At 42.7% G+C, this 18,410-nt stretch overlaps 1 protein-coding gene and 1 pseudogene across 1 annotated transcript; both read left to right on the forward strand.

Moving 5' to 3' along the window:
- The first annotated feature begins 3,047 nt into the window (after positions 1–3,047).
- On the forward strand, positions 3,048–3,989 carry LOC101707593 (olfactory receptor 2AJ1-like). The gene has a single exon (XM_004870972.2). The coding sequence runs from the start codon at positions 3,048–3,050 to the stop codon at positions 3,987–3,989; it is 942 nt and encodes a 313-aa protein (XP_004871029.2).
- Positions 3,990–9,230: 5,241 nt separating this feature from the next.
- LOC101707957 (olfactory receptor 2AJ1-like) lies at positions 9,231–10,219 on the forward strand (annotated as a pseudogene).
- The last annotated feature ends 8,191 nt before the right edge of the window (positions 10,220–18,410 follow it).

Genomic DNA, 18,410 nt, shown 5'->3' on the forward strand with positions numbered 1-18,410 from the left:
AAAACCATGTGTTGCAAGGATTCTTGAAAAAGTGGAAGCAAAATTATGGAAAACCATGTTTTCTGATTAGCCTCAAATCTTATAGAAAAGATATGGGTGAGAAGTGTGTGTTTCAGCTATTTTCCTACTTAGCAATATTAACAGGAAATGCTGGGACCTGGATGTTAAAACAGATTTTCCTTGGGAAGAGTTCTGCACATGTTGTATGATGCAGCTTTTCTCCATGGTACGAGTTACATTGCCAGAGCATTCTGCTTTGGATTCCAGTGTAGATTTTATCCAAAGTCCAGAAACTCTTGGTTGGTGTTGAAAGCACAGTTTGATAATTTTACCATTCTTGGGGTTTATTCAGGATTTTTAGTGACTGTGCAAAGTGTTATAAAACATGACTGAAGAATGTTTAGATGTCCCTTAGAAGCATGTATATGATGGTAGAAGATAGCTGGTGAAATAAGAAATAAACTACAGATTGTTTCAATAAAGAGAAAATATAAATATAGTTGTATAGAAAACATGAACTCTATAAAATATAAAATCAGGTAAAGTAGCAGAAGTGGAAGAATCGATGAATAGTTGAATTGCTGGTATACGTGTGCCCATACGAATAAATGAATTGTTTTTATAATAAGCATTTAATGAAACTTACTATGGGCCAGAGATTCTGTAAAAATTGGGAATTAATTACTAAAGGGACACAGAATGACTTCAATAAAGCAAATCATGTATTTAAAAGAAAACCCAGAATTATAATATTGTTCCACTGAGCAAAGGAAAGTTAACAACTTTGAGTAAAATATGGTTGAATTAGAGTTGACAGTCATTTTCATTAATTTTGAAAATCCACTTATGTTCACCAGGTTACATGAGGCACCATGCCCCTAACTCTCCATCTGTGTCTATGATCACACAGCCCAGAGCTGTGGGCCAGATGCAGTGCACTTTCATGAGTCTGAACCTCACTCAGGTGCTGCTCTCCAGACTCTGAAGACCAGAGCAAACCACGGCTAACATGCAGGACAAAACAGGATTGAGCTTCACAGTGAAGAATCACATTTATACACCTGAAATACAAACTATCTATGAGGCACTTATATATTTCAGTAACATCATCTGCACATTAATTTCCCAAAGGGTGAAACTGAAATTTATTATAGTCAAATTTGTGAATCACTGCAAATTAGTGTCCAACATTTTGTTAATTTTGGTGATCAGAGCAGATATTGAAGGACAGAACTCCAGAGCAGTATAAGTTAAATATAATCATTTATCTGTGAATATGTGCATGACTGCAAATACATATATATATATATATATATATATATATATATATATATATATATAAAGCCAGACATCATAGACACAGAGGGTGTGTAAACATTTAAGGCACCACATTATAAGTACTAGTAACATGAAGACTTAGGATTCCTCATACAAAAGATTAATGAATTATAGTTCAATTTCTATAAGACAGGAAGAAAAAAATTAAAATATATTCTTAAAGATGTATTGTTATTTTGATTAAGTATACATGATTTCTTATATATAAACATATTTAATTAACACTATAAATATTTTTATAACATTTTATCACTTATCATTTTCAATTCCTTAGAATTCTTACATTTCAATTTCAGAAGTTCAGATTTCAAAAATTTATTTATAAACTTAAGCTCCTTCTTCTCAATATATATTTACTTTTAAAAATTTATTTTATGAAAAGAAACAATACAATTTCATAACAAAATAAGAGAATATCAATAGATAATACACTGTGTATCATAATCTTCAAAGTAGTTCTTTATAACACATAGACAAGATTCTGCCTCACAAAAAATAACAGATAACATTTTTTTAAACTTTCTTTTTGGTAAATTAAAAGAAACTAATAAAATAAATGAAATAAATTAGCATGTATTTTTAATGGAATAATTTGGAGAATTATTTGAACTCCTTTCTACTTCCTATTTATCTGTCTTCTATTTTGCTCTCGTTCTCTCTTTCCGTATATATTTTTCTTCATATAAAAGAAACCACAAGATATTTAAGCTTATGTGTCCAACTTATTTCATTTAATATTGTGTCTCAAGTTGTATCCACTTATGTTTGAATGCTCCCAGGTCATTTTCCTTTTAAAGGAAATCTCCTACATTGTTGGTGGGAATGTAAAATAGTACAACCACTATGAAGTTCAATACAGTGATTCTGTCAAACACTAAAAATATGTTACACTTGGCCCAGTTATTTCTCCTTGCAGGTAACTTCTCAAGAGAGTTAAACTCATTATACTGGCATACATGCCTATCCATGTTTACAGCACACAACTTATGATACCTAGATCTTGGATGGAGTGTACACCTGTGCTACAACAGATGAATGAATAAGGAAAAGTTTTATTCACTTTTCATAGTAGGACCAGAGCACAAAGAAAGTAGTAGTAGTACTCTCCAGATCACAGGCTCAAGAGAAAATCCAACTTAGTACGATCAACTCATTCTGTTCATTAATTCGACAGATACTGAACAACTCTTATGAACCAGGCAATGCACTAGGCATTTGGCTTCAACCAGTGAATAGAGCAAAGGTATCCTAAAAATTCTGGTGGAGAAAATGACAATAGGAATAGACCCAACTCATATTCATTATTTAATATGATAGAAAGTGGAATTGGGCAGGCAAAATGTGAAATGGAGCAGGTTCAGAGGACCAGGAAAGTCAGGGTTCAAGACTTTCAGAGGTGTGAAGGGTAGGCCACTACAGGCCACATCTGAGAGGTAATTGGAGGAAAGTTCACAGAATTCACTATGACCTTGAGGCTCAATGTAGAGCCAGGGTAGATTCAATATGCTAAGTCTCCCCAGGTGACTGACACCCATAAATGCCCATTCTGTAAGTTTGGCATCAGTAAAACTCTCTAGTAGACCTTTGATATTGATGTAAAATACTTCAAAAGGCCTCATTTTGTTACATAGATCCATGGGAATGAGTTTGGGATTTATCTACTTTTTCATCTTTTCATTTTCTCTTTAGCTAAAACACAGAAATGCAAAATGATTCCTGAGAATCAGACTTCCAGCACTGATTTCATTCTTCTGGGACTGTTCTCTTCCTCCCACACCAGCCTGGTCTTCTTCTCAACTCTCTTCATTGTTTTCATCCTGACTGTCACAGAAAATGCCCTCCTGATCCTCCTCATCCGCAGGGACTCCCGGCTCCACTCCCCAATGTACTTCCTGCTCAGCCACCTCTCCTTCATGGACATCTTGCAAATTTCCAGCATTGTCCCCAAAATGATCACCAACTTCCTGTCTGGCACCAGAACTATTTCCTTTGCAGGCTGTGGATTCCAGGTCTTCCTTTATGTCATCCTGCTTGGTGGCGAGTGCCTTCTCCTGGCTGCCATGTCCTATGATCGCTATGTGGCCATCTGCCACCCCCTGCGCTATGCCATGCTCATGAGTGACAGTGTCAGTGTGCTCCTGGCTGCAGGGGCCTGGCTGGTGGGGATCCTGAACTCCATAGTCCACACAGCCTATGTGCTCCACTTTCCCTTCTGTGAGCCTAGGGTGATTGATCACTATTTCTGTGAGATCCCTGCCTTGCTGAAGTTGTCCTGTGTGGACACATCACACTATGAACAAGGAGTTGATGTAAGCAGCATTATTTTCCTGTTGATCCCTTTCTCCATGATCTCTGTATCTTATGTCAAAATTTTGCACACTGTCTTGCAAACCAAATCCTCAGAGGCCCGGAAAAAGTCCTTTTCCACCTGTTCCTTCCACATGGTTGTGGTTGTCATGTACTATGGGCCCTTTATTTTCATATACATGAGACCCAAATCCTACCACACTCCAGGCCAGGATAAGTTCCTGGCCATATTCTACACCATCCTCACACCCACCCTCAACCCTGTTATTTACAGCTTCAGAAATAAAGATGTTCTGAAGGCAATGAAAAACATGCTCAAATGTCTTCCCCTAGCTAAAAAGTGAATGGAGAATAGGCCTCTACTTTGGGTTTTCTCTTCTTTTCATATCTTGTAACTCCAGGATATTCACTATGTTTACCTGGCAAGACAATCAAAGCTTCTTTCTTGCTTTCAAAGTGTGTTGTTGGGAAGCTTGCTGACAATAACTAAGCAATAAATATGTTGTTTTTGTAAATACAAACCTCTAAAAATGTACTCTTCCTTCTCTGGTACTAATTGTGATGTACTTATGGTAAGAGTTGATCCAAGGTTTCTAATAAATTTATAAGAACTTCATGTTATCATATTTAAAGAATCACTCACACAGACTTTCTATGTGAAATATGAATTCTTATCTTGTCTGGATTTTCACCTTATATCTAATATGCACTCAGATCTCAGGATGAATTATTTCATAGGTAACTTGCAATAAGTCATGCAAATCATATCACTTATAATATGCAGTTTCCTAGCATGACAATAATGAAAATTTTCATTTTCTATAAAAGGAAGAGTACAATAAAATCTTGTTTTATCCCTGGGGACTCATCTTTTAATATTGATGCGTATTTCTGTAAACACATACAATATTATATTTATAAATTTATTTATGGATAGACAGTTGCTTTGCAATTAGATGTCCTGAGCATCTTCTGCTCTTATGAACTCAGGTGTGTATTTGACTGTATTTGCAAACAACATGCCCATCTTCTGTGACAGGTTCCGGTGTCCCAACCCTCTTCGCATAGCTAGTGACTCACTGCCCCTTCCCCACATAGCCACTTCCATAGGCCTTTCCTTCCCCACCCTGACAACTCAGAAAATCTCAGGTTGTGTCTGGAAAGAGGAGTTCACAGGAACTTTTCATCTTCTTGACTGCATGTGCATTGCATAAACCCTGCACACAGAAGCCTAGAGTCTGAGTGTGTTGAATTATAATGCATGGTGGCCAGCATGTTCTGCATGGGTCAGCAGACATATCTTTTTTTCTGTAATGCTGTATGTCCTCATGTCTGCTAACTCTAGATTGAGTTCATCTTATTCCTGCTGGCCTTCACTGAAAACAGCAAATTAATCAGCACTATTTTTATTCTTATCTGGTTTACTAACTCATTGCTGCACCTTTGTCTTCTAGGCAAAAGCAAAGAAAGAAAAGTTGAATATTTTGCTAATCACCACATTGCACATCCCTCAGCCTTCTCCAAAGTGCTGGATCTTTGCTATCTTCTTCTTCCTTCAAAGGACTTACTTTTAAAATTCCCAGTGCATAATCAGAGAGAATTTGCTTCTGTCTTCAGTATAATACAACTATTAGATAGGAAATTTTACAACAAAGAGATATACATATTTAGAGAATTAAGGTACAAAACAAGGCCACAGTTAATAAAACTATATTGTATGAAGCATCTTTGTTTAATAATTATACTTCTATTGTTATCTTCACAAAACATATCTATGTGTGTGCTAGTCATTTTCCTATCAACTTATAACCTAGAGAACCATGTTATAAATGCCAAATATGGACTGTAAAATTTATTTCAATTAATAAAATGAGAAGTCATTTTTAAGCCATGCATTGGAGGCAAGGGCTGATGTAACAGCCCCAGAAGGCTCTGGTGCCCCTTCATCAGCAGGAAATGTCCTAGTGGCTTCAGCCTTCTGTCTCAGAGTCTCTGTGGGCTGCTCTCTGTAGGACAGCACAGAACCATTGCAGAAGCTTTCACCATCTTGGCCCTCCACTGAAAAGCCAGGGAGATGCAGGAATTAGGTCTGTGACCGCAGGTCCCACCACACCACATTCAGTTGTCCAGAGCTCAGTGGTGTCTCAGTCCTGCATCTGCTGAGTGCTGAGAATGGTTAAGTTTGATGTGGGAGGGACAAGGGCACTTGTGCACTGTGTGTCTGACAGGGAAGGGGGAGATGTGTTCCAGCCATCAGGACCACATGGACTGGCCAGATGGGAAACTTGGGAGAGGTGCTTACGGAGGAAGAATATGGAGATTACCTTGCATGCAAGGTAGGGACACATAGGTTAAACCCAGGATGCAATTTTATTTCAGGTCTGAGCTGCTGCACATGGTGGTGACACTCACTGCTGGGGAACTAACTGCACAGATGCAGCTCTCTAGGATGCAGTGACCTCACCCTGGGACACCAGTCACACTGCAGATGGGGGCAGTGTGCATCAGGACCACAGTCCTGCTGTCCTGGGCAGGTTACAGGGAGATGGGAGAAAATTCCCAGTGTCCTATGAGGGAGATGTTCTAGTGAAGGGCTAGTGGGAAAGGATGGAGCCCAGTGGTGCCAGAATGGATGAGACAGGAACCCCAGGGCACTCAGTATGCCCACTGCACCTGGCTGGACATCACCAGAGGCAGGGGCTTCACAGGGAAACTGCTGTAGAATTCTGGAAGTGCCATGGAGTCCAGCTGGATTGCAATGCCTTGTCCCATAGCTGGACCCACAGGGAGGCTGCTGCAGGTTAACATAAGCTACACTGGCATCACTTGATTGTGTGTTCCCTCATAGGCCCAGCATTACAAGGGACAGGGAGAGCCTTCCCATAGGTGGGGGGAACCTGCCAGTCCTCTGCCTGGGGGAAGTCAGGAAACACTGCTACAGATGCCCCATTCCAGCTCCAGTCCCTTAGAGTGTTCCTTCTACTTGGCAAGGAACTTCAGAAGACAGAAGGGCATTTCAGGAACACTAGGCTAAATCCCTAGATTTTTTCTGGGTCGATACACTATACCATGATTTTATAGAAGATACGGAGTGCTGCAAAGAGTCACAGGGGCAGAATACTTAATTACACCTGGCAGTGGCTGGTAAACATGAAAGTGTGAGCAGATGGGGTGACCACCTCCAACAGGAGGAGCAGGGCCTTGCCCTCTCACACACAGCTGTGTGGATGTGAGAGAGAAACCTAACTCCACCTTCTCCCCAGATACAATCATGTCCTCCAGCCCTCAGAGAGCTCCAAAAACAAGGATCTTTGCAGGGTGTGAGTCCATTACATAATTCTGACCTGCAGAAGTGTATTCCATTCCACTTTATTCACTTATATTCTATCATTTCCTCAACCTCTCTCTTTCCTAGTTAGCAATAATAGCTCAAATGTTTATCTAAACTATCCAGAAAGAATACCTATCATAATCACACTGTAATAATAAAAATGATGATATAGCAATAATTGAAAAAAATTTAGTCATTGTCTCAGAGTACTTGCCAGTACCAGGTTCCGGTGTGAGTGTGTGTGTGTGTGTGTGTGTGTGTGTGTGTGTGTGGCTGTTGTGTTTTTAACTGTCTTTTAATTTCCAAAATATTATGAGGCACTTCATATAATAGAAATTGATTTCAGATCAATTCATTCCAGAATATTGCATTTCACCCAATTTTGGGTCTTATTCCTCTTTTTAAAAAATAGGAAATAAATTGCTTATGTTGCTATTTTCTTAACATAATTACATGAAAAAATAGGAAACTCAATCCTAGGCAAGGCAGAGTGTTATATATTTACTGTACCTCCTCCATGCCATGCTCATAAAGTCCTCAATTGTATGAAATCTGCATTTAGGGCAATTCAGTGTTCAACACATGCCTCTCCCTAATAGTTCCGATGTATGTCAGACAATTATGAGCAACAGCCAGCTACTTTTATTCTGTTGGTCACCAACACAGGATATATCCCTATTTGAAATTTTCTCATAGAACATAGAAGTATTGAAACCAAGAGGGTCATTAATATTAATAGCTTGTATTTTAAAAATAAATTGTCACCTCCGCATAGTACAAAATATAACTGAACATATCACAATTAATATTTTCCAGGTTTCCAATATAAAATACCTGTCACAATAATTTTTTCAGTGAAGAATCAACAGTGTTATTTTTGTCTTTTCACACATTAGAGTCAAAATTATAAAGACAGGAAATAATGTAGGACTGAATAAGACATGTTGAGCACATGAATGTGCAGTTACATGAATCTTCCATCAAAATGTAACAGATTGTTTTATTCATTTGTATAATGAGTACCTGGGAAGGGAAAGGAAAATATTTTAAGTCTCAGCAAGTTAAAATTAGTGGATACATAGGGCATTTCATAAATCTTGACTAAGAACAAAACAAATGATAAAAACTTGAGTGTAGAATCAGTAGAGAGTAAAAGGTACCATAGAATTTATTTCTCTTTGGAGGAGATATTGTGATATGACCTTGTTTATAAGAAGAGAATTATTTCAATCCAGGAGTGAATTCAGTGGAACATTTGCACAGAAATCAGGCCAGAGCAAGTCGGTTACCAGTTGAATGTGTATGTCCAAAGGATTTCCATCAATAAGTTCAAGCAGTTTGTCTCAAGGTATAAAACAGTTGCATCCTTTGAATTAATTGATTATGAGCCAAATTGTTTATTTGAAATTTGTCATTGCAGCTTTCACACTGTGTTGCCATATATAAAAATTTTTTAAATAATCCAAATTTTAAAATCTTAAAACAGACAAAACTAAAATATATTTCTGAAGATGGACTATTGGTTGTCCCTGACTCAAGCCTTTGATTTTCTCTGATAAAGTTTGACTGATGTTTCAAATTGCATACACAGGCTAAGCTAAATGGTGTTACTTTGCCACTTATTCATATCAGTAGTCTTAGAAATAAGGTACTTTACTTTCTAAAAGTTTTGTATGAGTGAAAACACAATATGATAAGCATGTTCCCCAGCTCATATGTTGCACTTCTGAAAGAGACAGACAAGGCAGGGCTGGCTGTGCCCCAGGCAGTGTCTCCCACAGCATTTCACCCACAGCAGGAAGCAGGAGCACATCAGGGCAACACCCACAACACATAGTTTACTGTGCACTACTCCAGGTGTGACAGAGTTGGGCATGAAAATATGGAGAATGATCAGCATAAGGTGGACCAGGAGAGCCAGGAACTGAGGGGGAGCAATGAGACTTCACAAGAGAGAGTGGGCCAGGTTCCCTGACAGGGTGCTCCAGAGTGAAGCACATGGAATTAGCTACACCTGAGACTCAGTGTGGAACCAGGAGCACAGCCAACATATCAGTGTCACCATTGGAATCAGAAAAGGAATTGTTCACCTTTTAGAGAATCTGCACTGACAACACTGGTTGAGAGGCCCTTGGTGTTGATCAGAAAAGATGCATAATCAACTTTCAATGTATTATGTAGTCAAATGTGAAGGTGATTGCCACTTAATTACTTTTATCATTTCAATTTAATTGAATCCAGGCACTTGTTTAACTAACTAATTAATTCATTATGATTATTCTTTTTAAAGGAAAAAATAGAGGATTCAAGATGATCCCTGAGAATCAGACGTCCAGCACTGATTTCATTTTTCTGGGACTGTTCTCTTCCTCCCACACCAGCCTGGTCTTCTCCTCTCTGCTCATTCTTTTCATCCTGACTGTCACAGAAAATGCCCTTCTGATCCTCCTCATCTGCAGGGACTCCCACCTCCACTCCCCAATGTACTTCCTGCTCAGCCACCTCTCCTTCATGGACATCTTACACAACATCATTCCCAAATGATCACTAACTTCCTGTCTGGCACTAGAGCTATCTCCTTTGCAGGCTATGGATTCCAGGTCTTCCTGTCCATCATCCTGCCAGGTGGCAAGTGCCTTCTCCTGGCTGCCATGATCTATGATAGGTACATGGCCATCACCCACCCCCTGCATTATGCCATGCTCCTGAGTGACAGTGTCAGTATGCTCCAGGCCATGGGGTCCTGGCTGGTGGGGGACCCTGAACTCCATAGTCCTCATAGCCTATGTGCTCCACTTTCCCTTCTGTGAGCCTAGGGTGATCGATCGCTATTTCTGTGAAGTTCCTGCCTTGCTGAAGTTGTCTTGTGTGGACACATCACACTATGAACAAGGACTTTATGTTAATGCTGTTATTTTCCTGTTCACCTCTTTTTCCATGATCTCTGTATCTTATGTCAAAATTCTACATACAGTCTTGCAAACCAAATGGTGAGAGGCCCGAAAAAAGTCCTTTTTCACCTGTTCCTTCCACATAGTTGTGGTTGTCATGAACTATGGGCTCCTTATTTTCACATACATGAGACCCAAATCCTACCACACTCCAGGCCAGGATAAGTTCCATTACATATTCTACACCATTCTCACACCCACCCTCAACCTTGTCATCTACAGCTTCAAGAATAAAGATGTTTTGAAGGCCATGAAAAACATGCTCAAAAGTAATTTTCATCATAAAAATTAGGTAGGGGTCTGAGGTGGTAGCTCAGTGGCATAGCACTTGGTGAGCATACACAAGGTCCTGGGGTCAATCCCCAGTACCACAAATAAAAATGAGGTAAGAAAGATGCTGGAACTCTATATATTCATATTTCATCCCCAGAGTGTAGATATTACTTGTTTTGGAAAGAATATAAATGCTACATGTCTACATCGTGGGGAAGAAACATATATTCTAAGACACTAATTGATGAAAAAAGTAGTTTGGAAGACGTTTTGAATTTTGAATGCATAGTTTTAATATATATCATGATATGATATGAATTATACTCATCTTGTATATGTAGGCAGTAAAAGAAAGTAAAACAACGCTTTGAACTTCTAATAAAATTATAATAATTTAAGGGAAATACTCTAAAACACTAATCCTGTATATATTACCTGAGAAAAACATATCTGTATTTCTGGTAGTTTTTTGAAAGTGAGTAAACTACTTTTTCAAATTTTACAATCTGCTATTTAAATCCACAAATTGAAATCCCTTCTAGATACCTTCATATATACTGATTTTTTTTATTTATTAAAGTGAGAAATACAAATACCTTCATGTAAATCTAATTTTCAGGAGAAATACTAGACTGCTGATTTTTTTTTGTACGGGGGATCAAACTCGGGACCTTGCACTTGCGTGGCAGGTGATGGAACCACTGAGCTAACTCCTGGCCCAGGAGAAATATTAGAGATATTGGGTAGGCATTAAGCTAGAAAAATAGAAGCCCTTATACCAATAGAGAGAAAATTCAAATTTATATTTTCCACTTGAGGGGACCTGAGTTAATCTGATGAAACTAACTTACTAAGAATGCTATGACAGCATAAACTGTTAGGCTTAGGAAGATGAACAGTGAGAAGTGGACTGAGCATCACGTTATGAAATATGAATGGATGTTTCAGAACATGCAGTGCAGGCTCATCTACCTCTGCTCCAACCTAGAGCTCTGCTCCAAATCTCCCTCACAGCCTGCTCCCACATGGATGCTGTCACCCTGAGGAGGTAACTTCCATCACAGGTACATCCCTGCCCTTGTGCCATTCCCCACTCCTGCCCACCCAGTGTGATAGTTTGGCTTAGGCAAGATCTCTGCCCCTTATCTCAGGAGTCCAGCTGCTCACTCACAGACACAGAGGGTCCCACCACTTCCTCCAGCTGAGCTGCGCTATGCGGAAGGCCCTTAGCCTGGGCAGTGAGTCTGGATGTGCTGCTCACTCCTGAGAGCCTGGGTGAGGAGGACAGAGAGAGGGTGAGGAGAGCTCCGGTCCTCCAACCATGGCACTGATGGAGACTGCAAATAAGTACTTCTCCAGACCAGGTCAGCATGTTAGAGACTGTTTTGTGGGTCTGTATGATGTTCATATAAAGAAGTGACCTTTGATGGACTTTTTTTAAAAGAGCAGATCAATAGCTTGAGTTTGGCGTGGCCAGTGAGCATGACAGGCTGATCTCCTGTCCAGTCTGAGACCCTGAGCTGTGACATGAGATGTGTTGATTTACTATTAAACTTGGACTTGTATTATTTTGTAAATGATATAATAATAAGTTAAAATATAATAAGGTGAATTTTGTTACTTATATACTGCACACATTCCATATCTTGTATGTGAACTCACACAACTGCTCTTTACTGTGACTCAAGTCAGTCAAAACAATGGATGCACCTGGAAACACAGCTGATGTGGATGATATTGTCGATGTGGATGATATTGTCAATATGAAACATATGAGAATGGAGTAGCACCTTTAGGAAGAAATCAGCTGCCTGGTGTTGAAACATTTCCCTCACATCACAGAATTAACTCATATGGAGGAAAAACAAGACATTTCCTGAATAAGGTTAATGGCCAAATACTGCACGGAGCATCTCTGTCTCCTACCAAGTTTACAACTGAATCGAAATGGAATCAGGAGCAGAATCACTGTGCATCTTGGTTTAAATCACATAAATTAATGTATCTACTGCAACACAAAGTATAATATTGACAGCAAATGATGGCCAGGCTCAGGGGCACATGCCTCTTTCCAGAGACACAGGTGGCTGAAGGAGGAGGATTATAAGAGCTAAGCCAGTTTGCTCCACTTAAGCAGATCCTGCCTCAAAATTTGGAAATAATAAAAATAGTAATATAGAAGGCAGGCATGCAGCACAGTGTAGAGGACTTTCCTAACTTGTGCAAAGTCCTGAGTTCCATCCCCAGCACTGCAGCAACAGCAGTAGAAGGAAGGAGTGCAGGATCTCCCTGGAGTACGGAGAATCCCATCTGCAACTCCCCAAGCATGCACAATGCCCAGTATGTGCCTGAGACCTGTCTTGCAAATAGGCCACTGGTGCCCCACAGGGTGTCACAGCAGGGACAGAAGGACACCTGGTGACCTTGGCCCTGTGGCATCCATGGATCTTGGGTGGATGTGCACCTTGATTCACCCACTAACCCCTTCTCAAGTGAAAGTCTCCCATCAAAGACACTGCTCATGTGCTTAGGCTGTGGCTGAGACAGGTAAGAGATTATTTGAGTCCTAGCATGGATACTAGAACTTCTACAGTCTAATATGTGGCTAAAGAGAGGGGAAATACAAAATAAAGTTAAACATTCTGTATTTCCTCTGCTGAATCAGGGTCTATGTCATTCATTTGGGGCTACTGTGAGTAAAATTTGGGAATCTATGAGAAGTGTCACTTTCAGCATGGATGCTAATCATTTAAGGTCATGTGTGATTTAGTGAATGATATAGGTAGATTGAAGATAAAAATTTGACACAGCTGTAAACACAAACATGTACATACAGACAGGCACTCACCCTCACACACATTGTCATTGTGTTTATTATGTCCCATACACTTCTCTCTTCCTTAGGATTAATTAAGCCCCAAGCACCAGGGCCCAGGCCACATTGGTGTGGGGTCTGTGGGGCAGGCGTGAGTCCCTCAGCCCCCTGTGGCTCCTGAGCAGCACCATGGCCTGGCTCTGGCTCCTCAGCTGCCACCTTGGGAGCTGTGAGCACTTGGTCAGGACTGCTCAGAGCAAAGCAAGGAACTCACCTGAGCTTCTGCCTGCATTGGGTCAGGTGGGGCCAGAGGGGTCCTCAGAGGCAGAAGTGTCCCTGGGACTGGGACCCCAGCCCCTCAGTGTCACCCATACATGGCTCTGTGACTGTCTGTCTGGGCTCCTGCAGCGATGACTGTGACTCGAATGGACATTGATGTGGCCAACTCTGATGTCTTCTTCCCCATGGAAATCCTCTGTGATGCAGCCGCACCCGCACCACATAAAGGGCCTCAACCCCTTTCCAGCCCAATGTGTCCTGTGCTTTGGGGAAGAACTGAACCCAGCACTCTGAGTGCACCAGGTCATGTTCTGGGACAGGGATCAAAGGCAGACACCCCAAGCATGAAAGCAACCTTTAGAGTGCCCAGCATGGGACAACTTAGAGTTTCTGATTTTAAAATCACCTGTGAAGTGACAGTAGTGAAGAGTGAGGTAGTGACAAAAAGATTCAGGGACCAATTGAGCAGCACATGGAGCCCAGAAAAAAGAATCACATAAATGATTGTATTATTTTCCACAAATGTGCTAAAACTATTCAATTGCAAAAGTATAATGTTTTCAATAAGTATGCTAGCCAAACCTGGTATTAACATGAAACCATTCAATTTCAATCATTCTAAAATATATATATATTCAGTTTTCTGAACGTGGGTTAAAGCCTTGAATGTAGTAACAAGAGATATGCAACTTTTAAGAAAAATACAGTCTTCATATAAAATCTTTATCACATGGATTTTAGCAAAGACCTCATAGGTAAAACATCAAAAGCTCAGATATAAAAATAGATACATAATACTCTGTCAATTTAAAAAATAAACTCCCCAAGGAACACTTTCAATAGGGGGAAAGGACACTCCATGGACTGGAGAAGTATTTGTATAAATTATAGTCATAAACATCAACAGTATCTACATTACTTCCTACTGAACAGCAACAGTGACTACAGAAGCAAGTACACAATCTTTATAAACAAGCAAAGGTCAGGTGTAGCTCAGTGGTAGGGCACTGGGGCAGCAGGGGTGAGGCTCTAGGTTCACTGCCCTGCGTTATCCTAAAGTAGGCATTTGATTTGAAGGCACATCCTTCTGAGGAAGATGTGCACACGAGCAACAAGCACATGAGAATATGGTCAACTTTTCCAGCAAACTGAAAGCAGAGGCACTGAACTCTGCTCAGTTCTGGGACTGTTTTTCTGAACTGAAATCGATAACGACTCATTTGATCTTTATAAGATTTTCACACTGTCAGTCCTTAGGAATCTCCAGCACAACCTTATGGGAAAACATTGCACAATCTTCAGGCCAAAGACAGAAAAGGGAAACTGATAACAAATTTCACAGGCTGGTGGGGATTGGAGCAAATACTAATCTGATGCAGTGCTAATAAGAAGGCACACCCAGTGCTTATTGAGAATAGTTTGTCATTTCCTATCAACACTCCCTTATCTCAGGTTCCAGGGAAGACAAATAACAGGTCCATACACAAACCTGAGCATAAACACCCCCAGCAGCCTCCTTCACATTTCTCAAACTCAAAAACAGCACACAGGAGTCCACAGTGGACATGGACAGTTGCTCTGGCTCTGGGAGGAATATGAGCAGTGACCCAGGGAACAGGGCTGCAGCAGAGAGGCGCTGTGCTGCATAAGCGAGGCTGGTCTCCAGTTCCCTGCTATGAGCTCCACTCCCTGACCTGTGTGCGGGAGCTCAGGAGACCAGGGAGAGACCCAGGGCAGAGGGCAGTCAGGGAGAGGACACCAGGACAGCATGAGCGAAGGGGAAGGGGCCGTGCCGCATCCTGATGGTGGAGGTGGCCATGCGAATGGACCTCGGAAGGGATTGACACAGTCACAGCATGGGGACACACAGCCCGGGTTTCTGGGTTAAACCTGTAAGATGGTTATTAAGACATGATGACAAAAAATAAACACAACTCAAATCAAAAAATAAGCAGTGCCAATAAAAACCCACAGGTCATGCAGCAGTTCCATAAGGAACGATGCTGTGACACTGCTGTCTTCGCCAATGGCCTCAAGACCCTCAGAGGAGGCGCTGACCCCAACACATGCAGGCTTCCTGGACAAAGTGCTGTGTCATTCTGAGGTCTTCCTGATGAGGAGTCACAGCACAGGGACCCTTGGATAGAAGAAAACAGGAGTGTTACTCACTTTCCAAAGGGAGCAGCTGCCGGCAGGGCCACTGAGGAGCACACAAGTAACAGCAGTGGGGCTTCTGGGGTCCACTCTCTCTGCACCCTGTGGACTGGCTAATCTGAATGCTGTCCTGGCCTCTGGGGCACAGGTCTGTCCCAGCTGTGTGCTATCTGCTGCCAGGCAGCAGGTGGGTGGGTGGGGGGTGTGGCCCAAACGTGAAACCAAGACAACCGCTCTGGGGTGTGGACTTCATCAGCTCTTCAAGAGCAGAAATGGACAAGCCTCTTGGCAGAGCATCAAAATTAAGAAAAGGCAGCATTTTTTCTTAAAAAGAAGCTGTGATATTATTAGTACCTTGATGTCTTAATATTGGTTTGAGCCCACTGTTTTGGTATATTTGGATGACTTACATAGTAAAAAACTTTTATAGAATAAGAATGAAGTTACTTTAAGTGGTGAAAATAACATTTTCTTATGTGAGTGAAAAGGAGGAAAACAAATCCCAATGCAATTAGACTTTGTAGATTTGCTGCAACAATATTTTTAATTTTTACTGCATTGTATTAAAAACAAAGTTGAAATTCTAGCAGATTTTAATATTTTCACAGTGTGCAGGACACTTTGTTCCTCATAGTAACACCTCCATGTATTGCTTGGATTAAATGAGTAGGTTTCAGTCATGTTGTTGACCAGTATGAGCTCCAGGAGTGGATGGGTGGTCGGTTCTCTCCCCTGAGACTGAGAGGAAAAGCAATAGGATCGTTGAGTCTCATATTGATGTATAACGCCCTGGGCAAAGGATGAAAATCAGCAAGATGACATCAAGCTTCATCATATCTGGTGCTTGATAGTCAGGCTCCCGTACTCCAAAAACGCTGGTAGTCACTCAATTAATGCTGAGTGTGCCCAGACATTCAGTGGGTCTGGGGACACGTGACCTGTCCCAGCACCATGGTGACATGCCAGTAACCCAGGCCAGGGGAGGTCGCCCAGAGCTGCAGCTAGAACACCTCAGGGGACCTTACCTCGCTCTGCCATATACTCAACCTGACTTAGTGGTCATGCTGAGCTTTGGGACATCTGCTTTTATAATCAAAACATGATGGACAGGCGAGCCTCTAGGCTCCATTATAGGAAACTGAAGTGTCTGGCCAGCAGTTTGTGCTTTCCTGACATAAAGAATAGTAATTTCTTTGTATCACTGTCCCACTTGTCACCCTTACCTGTAGTGTCAACTTGATCGTCTCGTGCGCCACCTAGCGGATTGGCAAAGCACACTTCTTGTGTGTCAGGTCCCGGACCAGCGCCCTCAGCCCCGTCCCTGGTTTCTCACCCTCCCTGTGTGTGCGGTTCCCCCGCTCTGCTTTCCCCGCCCACACCGGGTGCCCCCAACCCAGGACCCTTGGGAGACCCTGCCCGGCCGCCCTCCAGGCTCCCTCTCTGCACACGCGTGACCTGAGCTGTCACGGGACCCTGAGACGCCTCCGCACTGCCTTCCCCAGAGTGACACTGTGCAGCGGAGGACGACAGCCAAAAGGCGGGACTGAGCCCCGAGAGCTCCCCTCCACACCGCCGCCCCGCAGATGGGGGACTTTGTGCAGAGCAAGACCTGGGTCAGACCCTCTGCAGGGGTGAGGACACGCACGGCCCGCAGCTGCGAGGCTCCCTGCGCCAGAGCGGGAGTGCGCAAGCACAGACGTGTTCCCTGCAGAGGAGCCGAAGCGGAGGGAGCAGAGGTCGCTGGGCGTGGCTGAGGCTCCCCAGAGAAAAGCAGGTCTGCAGGCCGGGGAGAAAGAGTGGGCGCCGGCACCCGGTCAGCAGTTGTCAGTCACCACACTGGAGGGAACGGCGTGTTGTTGAGCAGGCTGTGTGCACTGCCTCCCGACACTAGCGCCTCCTGTGGGAGCGGATCCGCTCCTCCACACTGCGGCCCTGGTCCAGGGGCAGCGGCCCTGGTCTGGGGGCAGCGCCCCCTGGTGGGGTCGAGGAGAAGTTCACCTCCCAAGGTAAGGCGGCCGCGGGGTTCAGGTCCAGATCTCAGCTTCTCCTCTCACCAGGAGATGCTGTGTAGGAAACAGGAGCAGCCCTGGCTCCGTTGGATATGTCCAGAAGCTAAGCCTCTTAGCCGTTACTTTCTGGCACCCCAGGGCGCTGGCACCAATTCCTGAGGGCCAGGTCCTCCCCAAGGTGCTAAGCGCACCTCTTCCTCTATTGAGATAGAAAAGCTCCTGACTGCTCTGCTTTCCCAGGCCGGCCAGAAGGGAGTGTGGTTTGCTAAGGGACGTCCTTCCCTCCCTGCTTCCCTTTGCTCCCGGACTCCCAGGGACTGGTACACCTCGTTCAGGGTCTCTTCTGGTGACCACAGCCACCATCCTGCATTTTCAATTTATAGTGCTCTCTCCTGTATAGACCTAAGGGAAATATCCAGGAAGTGATTGCAGTGTTAACTCACTGTTGCAGTCCTGAAGAGAAAGAACCTATTCTTAAAAGCTGCCAATCAGACACCATTGTAGGGAGGGGCCAACTGAACATGGGACTTAGAGCAGCCATTGGTTGATTTCAAATCAGGGCTCCCAGGGCTAAGCTCCCACAGTGCCTGGGTGAGGGACACTGCAGTCCCTTGGACTGGAGTCGCTCACCAGCTGGTGTAGCGCACACCATTCACTGCTCTCTTCCACTGGTGTGTTTCTCCCTGCAGGTCTCTGGAGTCATTCACTTTCACTCTGTCTGTTGATTTGATCCTCTTTTCTCATACCATGAAACAGGAGGAGGAGAAAATTTACACTACCCTTTCTATTTTCTATGTTGTGGTCTGTCTCTTCAATTTGTCTATGGGCTCCAGTTTTCCTTCAGGTCCTGCCTGAGTCCTGGGGATCCACCTCCTTCCTTCTTTTCTTCCACAAGTTGTCATCTGTAGAGTCTGCATTCTGAATATTGTAGAGGTTGATTTGTTTCTGCTTGC

The sequence above is a fragment of the Heterocephalus glaber genome, unplaced genomic scaffold (assembly GCF_053883595.1).
Source record: "Heterocephalus glaber isolate CG9 unplaced genomic scaffold, H.glaber_assembly_v1.0 deba00001461, whole genome shotgun sequence".
Taxonomy (NCBI): Eukaryota; Metazoa; Chordata; class Mammalia; order Rodentia; family Bathyergidae; genus Heterocephalus; species Heterocephalus glaber.